The sequence below is a fragment of the Pezoporus occidentalis genome, unplaced genomic scaffold (assembly GCF_034315485.1).
Source record: "Pezoporus occidentalis ecotype Australia unplaced genomic scaffold, CSIRO_AGI_Poc_V1 ctg2, whole genome shotgun sequence".
NCBI lineage: Eukaryota > Metazoa > Chordata > Aves > Psittaciformes > Psittacidae > Pezoporus > Pezoporus occidentalis.
Window position 1 is genome coordinate 21,587,411 of NW_026913855.1, and position 6,039 is coordinate 21,593,449.

General features: G+C 65.3%; 1 protein-coding gene across 1 annotated transcript; it reads left to right on the forward strand.

Annotated features, from left to right (window-relative positions):
• Positions 1 to 1,664: 1,664 nt before the first annotated feature.
• LOC134163377 (oocyte zinc finger protein XlCOF26) lies at positions 1,665 to 4,190 on the forward strand. Its single transcript, XM_062618205.1, has 3 exons — positions 1,665 to 1,858; positions 2,556 to 3,360; positions 3,974 to 4,190. The coding sequence occupies exons 2-3, from the start codon at positions 2,570 to 2,572 to the stop codon at positions 3,978 to 3,980; spliced, it is 798 nt and encodes a 265-aa protein (XP_062474189.1). The 5' UTR covers positions 1,665 to 1,858; positions 2,556 to 2,569; the 3' UTR covers positions 3,981 to 4,190.
• Positions 4,191 to 6,039: the final 1,849 nt, after the last annotated feature.

Genomic DNA, 6,039 nt, shown 5'->3' on the forward strand with positions numbered 1-6,039 from the left:
CACGGGCTGGCCCCAGTTCTTTGACCCCATGGCTGATTGGTCCTCTCGTCTTGCAGCAGTTTAGTTTATGGCTGCTGGCTGAGCTGCTTGCCAAAGCACTCTGGACTTCAGCATCCCAAAAAACAGATCCTAACAGGGAAAACATGGGACTGGTGGCAAATCTGGTGCTTTGTGGCTTGGTTTGGGGTCTGGGGACCCTTATCAGTAGCATCCTGGCTGCTCCAGGGTCCTTCCTCTGCCAGAATCACCTTGTGGCCGAGGTCCAGGACCAGCACTGGGGCGGGTGTTCCTTCCTGCTGCTGTGGGCTCCAGGTGAAGTCCTTCAGGGCCACCAGCGCTTTGGAACTGAGCAGGGGCAGGGGGGCTCTGGTTTGGCATCACTTTGGGCTTCATTACCACTAGTGTCCACTGATGACCCCTCCAGGGAGGGAGATACCTTTGCTGGAGAATCACGGGCCCTGGCATGTTGCTCGCCATGCTCTGAGAGGGCCATGGCATGGAGGTGGCCTTCCACCATCCCCCTGCCAGTGCTCAGGGACCAACGTCCCCTTTCCTGTCCCCCAGCAACGCCACCTCCACTGGACCAGGGATGACACCAGCTCAGTGGCTCCACAGCCAGCCCTCAGCTCCAGTGCTCATGGCCTCAGCCCCCTTGGGAAGGGGACAGGTCTCCCCTCACCTTCTGGGCAGCCCCCAGCTCCTGGCACCGGTAGGCACAAACACAGCTGGTGTTTTGGCATCACCAGGCCCCAGCGCAGCAGGTCCAGACAACAGCGATAGCAATCTCTGCCGACGGGCGTCCCGGCTGAGCGCGCTGCTGAGCCCCGGCAAGCTGCAGCCTGCAGAGAGCTCCTGCACCAGGCCCAGCACCTCCACCGTGCCCCATGGCTGCCAAACCTCTGCATGACAGCCCAGTCTGGAGCTGCCTGTGGCACCACGAGCTCCACTCTGTGCCATAGCACCTACTGCTGTCACTGCCAGTGACAGTGTGACAGTGGCATGGCTGGCTTTGTGTCACATCTGCTCTGCTCCACCAGAACACCCCCCTGTGTTCCCAGGATCACTGGTGCTCTCATTCCATGGTGCTCTCATTCATTGCTGGGGATATGTTGGGCCCGTGGTCCCACTGGCCCAGCACACACAAGCCTGTCCTGATCTGGGAGAAGCTTCGGCACTGCCAGCACATCCTGGTCCTGAATCCAGCTGCGATGGCCACGCCATGTGCCAGATGAAGGTCCCTGGTGGTGGTGGCACCCAGTACCCAACCAGCACGAGGGGCTCCTCCCAGTGCAAACAGCCCCGAAACAGCTCAGAGCCGTGTGCTTGGCACCCCGTGGCCACCGTGTGCCACCGGCCCGGCTGGAGACACCTGGGTCCCACCCCAGGGTGGGATGGAGGAGGTGACAGGAGCACAGGGGCAGGACCTGGGGGCTTCTCTCCGCTGTCCTGCGGCACAGCCGCCCCCAGTGCTGACTGCTGTGCTGAGGACCCTCCGGCTCTCCCGGTCCCACCAGACTCGCTCGGGCGGCAGGGCTGGTTCCTCTGGTTTTGGGGTGATTTGGGACAATTCCTGGGCTCGGAGGATCGGAGTGGGGGGAGGGGAGGAACAACACATACACATTGCTAAGGGGCAGGAGCAACGCGTGGTGTGGGGGTGTCCCCTCACAGAGTCGGAGTCGTGCCGGTCCCTCCCCGGAGGTGTGTGATGCTGCTGGTCCTCGCTCCGCCGCCCCCCGCCCTCCCCGGGCGGAGCCGCCGCAAGGCCGGGGTGACGGGCGCGGGCGGGCGCCGGTGCGTCAGCTAGGCGGGAGGGGCCGGGCGGGGCCGGCGGGACGCGGCGCGGCAGCGGCTCGGGCAGGTCAGCGCCAGGGGGCCACGCTGCGGGCAAGGGGGGACCGGGGAGCCCCAGGGAGGGGAGGGAGGAGCGGGGCCAGGGACACCCTCTGCGTCCTGGAAGGGACCGGCCCCGCGGCGGCCCCGGCCCAGCCTCACTGGTGCAGGAACCATCACGGACACACGCGGGACCCGCCAGGTCAGGATGCGCCGGGGGAGACGAGGGCCGGGGCTGGGACCGGGACCGGGACCGGGACCGCAACCAACTGCCGGGGCGGGCCCACCGCAGGGATGGGCGGCTCGGGCGGGTTCGGCGGCGCTCGGCTGGGCTGGGTTCGGCTGCACTCGGCTCAGCTCGGCCGGGTTCGGCTCTGCTCGGCCCGGCTCGGCCGAGTTCGGCTGATTTCGGCTCGGCCCGGCCCGGCCCGGCCGGCGCACTGCGGCGGCTCCTGGTCGGTTCGCGGCCCCTGTCTCCCCGGTGCCGGGTTTGAAGCGCCCGCCCCCTCCAGCCGGGTCCGGCCCCTCCAGTCAAAGCCCTCCGGCCCCCGGAGAGCTGCCTCAGCCCGCCGCAGGGCTCGGCCTACCCCGCGGTCCCGCTCCAGCCGAGGCCGGGCCCTGTCACCTTCTTCCTCAGGGCTCCTCACACCGGGCTGCCACAGCCCCGCACCGGGGCATTAGGGCCAGCGGCCGGAGCTGCAGCCCTCCCTGTCTGCACTCTCCAGGGCAGCGGGTGCCCATGACGGATCTGGCGTCGCCGGCGGGTGAGAAGCCCTTCGCCTTCCCAGGGGGCGAGGAGGGCCTGGGAGACGAGAAGGCGCTGGTGATCCACAGCCAAGCAGAGGAGGAGGTGGAGAAGGAGTTCAAGTGCATCCTCTGCGGGGAATGCTTCGGCCAGCAGCCCAGCCTCGCCCGGCACCAGAAGCACCACGCCGGGGAGCGCGCCTTCATCTGCGCCGAGTGCGGCAAAGCCTTCAGCCTCAAGCACAACCTCATCATCCACCAGCGCATCCACACTGGGGAGCGTCCCTACCAGTGCGGCGTGTGCCAGAAGAGCTTCAGCCTCAAGCAGAACCTGCTCACCCACCAGCGCATCCACAGCGGCGAGAAGCCCTTCTCCTGCCAGCGCTGCGGGAAGTGCTTCCGTGAGCAACGCTTCCTCCTCAACCATCAGCGCACCCACGCCGAAGACCGGCCTGGCACCACTGCCACCGAGGTCCAGCCGGGCAGCAGCCGCTCGCCGCAGCCATATGAGGCAGCCACCGGTGGCCCGTTTGCCTGTGCCCGCTGCGGGAAGGGCTTCAGCTGCAGGAGCAGCCTGGCCACGCACCAGCGCAGCCACGGCGCCGAGCGGCCCTTCGCCTGCCCCGACTGTGGCAAGGCCTTCAGCCAGAAGGGCTCCCTGAGGATCCACCGGCGCACCCACGCTGCCAGGACACCCTTCTCCTGCACCCAGTGCGGCCAGAGCTTTGCCCAGGAGGTTGACCTCACCGCGCACCAGTGTGCCCCTAGGGCTGAGGCCGCCCTCACGTGAGCCCCCTCCCTCCCGGCATGTCCCCCTGCAGCCGATTCCCCTCCTGAGGCCTGTGGGAGCACTGGCACTCCGCTCACACTCCCTTCTGCAGCAGGGAATTCTGTCCCAGTGGGAGTTGGGGGTCACTAGACTCTCCCCAGGGTTTGGGGGCCTGTGACGGTCCTGTCAGCAGACACAGGAGCCACTGGCACGCCTGCTTGGCGCTGCACATGCAGCCCTGCCTGGTGTGTCAGTGTGTCAGCAGCCGCAGGTTGGCCATGGAACCACCCGGCCATGCTCCTTGCCCATTTCCCACCCCTTGTCCTTCTGCTGGGGTTTTCCTGCTGACAGGCACAAGGCTGGTGCTATCAGCACCCGGAGCCTCAGCCTTCCTGTCCTTGAGCAGTCCACGTGGTTCACCAGAAGCCCTTCCTCCCTTCCCCACTGCCACAGCTTAACTCCCCCCAGCCATGGAGGAGGAGGAGGAGGAGGGAGGTTTCCACAGGGCATCCCCAGGGTCCCCCTGCCCTACCCTGCCTGGCGTGGCTGGTGGTGACCCCACTCACCACCCGCAGCACAGGTGTGCCAGGTGCCGGCGCGGGGTAACCTCTGCTGTGCTTGCTCGCCCAGGGAATGACGGTGGCGAGTGCCAGCGCGGAGCCGGATCTCAGCAGCCGCCAGCTGCATCCCTGTGCCATGCTATGCCGGGAAGGAGCTGCAGCACCACGTTGCCGCGGGTGTGAAAAAGAGGAGGAGGAGGAGGAGGAAGAGGAGGCTCGTCCCGGCTGCGCCGAGAGCCTCCAGTGAGGCAGAAAGCACGCAAAATAAAAATGAAATCAAACACAAAGCCCGAGGGTGGAGGCTGCTTCCCCACTGGCAGCAGCGCAGCACGAAGGAGGGGCTGCACCGAGGCAGGGCCCTGGGCCCAGCAGCGCTGAGGCCCTGGTGTGGTGCTGGTGGTGAGGAGCTGAAGGATGACCTGGAAGCATCTGGGAGCACCAGGCCAGGAAGGTGCGGGGCTGGGGCACTGGGAGAACCGCTGGCATGCGGATGGTGGGAAGGCTCCTCTCTGGAGATGTGCTGACACCAAACAGCATCGGAGTTTGACTGGGAGCCTGGCTGGGAGATGGGAAAATTGCACTTCGCTGCTGTGCTGGGCACAGGTGGCTGCAGGTGGGGATCGGTGCATGGCACAGCTCCGGCTCCCCGTGGTAGCAGTGTCCCAGTCCTGCTAGTGATGCCATCGCCGGCGGGATGCTCCGTGTGGGTAACAACCAGCTGGAGCAGCAGAACTGCCTTTTCCAAACCCAAGGATGTTTCCCCCCAGGATGTGTCACCCTCCACAGGGACATCTCGGCGCCGGCCGGGCTCAGCCGCGGTGGCTGTGGGTTGCCAGCCGGCGCCGTGCTGCCCACGACCTTCCCCTTGGCTCCAGCACCTCCACCATGAAGCGAAGCCCCGTGCGGTGCCTGCACAGGCACCCCCCCCGCGCTGCCCCGTCCCCCCGCTGCTTCCTGTGCTGCTGCCAGTACTTTGATGTGTATCATGACATGAATTAAAGCCTGGAACCCCCGTCTCCATCTCACTGGGAGCCCAATGGGTCCACGTGCCCCAGTCAGCCTGGCCCCAGGGTGGGCATGAGGAGGAAGCTCCTTGATGAGGGCACCGGTGTGCCCAGATCTGCACCACTGTGCATGGCACTGGTTCCACGGAGCTCCTTCCTTTCTGGCACAGGTTTGGGGGGGTTCTCTCTCTTGGGTGGAAATTTGCACCATGTGGGGCCCCAGCAGGGTTTGTTCCCCTGTGTCCCCAAGTCCCAATGTCCCCACGTCCCAGGTCCTGATGTCCCTGACACCCGTGATGTCCCAGTGTACTGTGTCCCAGTGGCTTCAGGTTCCTAATGCTCTGTGTCCTGATACTCCCAACACACAGTGTCCCCATGTCCCCATTGCCCCGGCCCTTCTGCTCTGTGTGCTGACACTGTGTGTTGCAGCTGTGCTCCAGGAAGTTGGTAGCCGGTACTGGGGTTGTTGGGTACCAGAATCAAGCAGGGATGGGGTCAGCATGTCTTGGCACCCTGGAGCAGCCGGACACAGCCTCACCCCAGCAACTGGTGGGGGGCGGGGAGGCACAGAGAAGCGGGATGTGAGCTGTGGATGGGAATGGGGGAATGTCCCCAGCAGCAGAAGTCACAAACACATGAGACCCAGGGAGGTTTCAGGGAAAACACCAGTGCCACAGGACAAACACCTCCCCTGGCAGTGGGTGGCGTGGGTAAGGTTTCCTTTCCCCCGCTTCAATTCCAGTAACAGGGTGAAGCTCAGCCTCTTCCCCATTCTGGTGCTGTTCGGTGCTTTTGGTGCAGCTGGTCGAGGCAACCCCATCCTGACAGGCTCCTGTCACAGGTGGCTGGAAGTCCCTGGAGGCAGGGAAAGCCCAGGACATGTGAGAGCCAGCAAATGGAGCTGGGTATCCTGGCGCACCAGTGCTGCTGGAAGGGAAATGGGTCCCCTGAGGAGACATCAGGCTGGCAGAGCTGCACTGGAGTACCACAGCCCCAAGGGGCTGCAGAGCTCCCACAGCAGCACTGCTCATACCAGGGATGTTCCAGACCCCCTTCCCATGGGGAAGTCAGGCCAGGCAGACCCATGGGAGCACTATCATGGGCTGCTGGTTCCAGCCATCCTGCTTTGTGT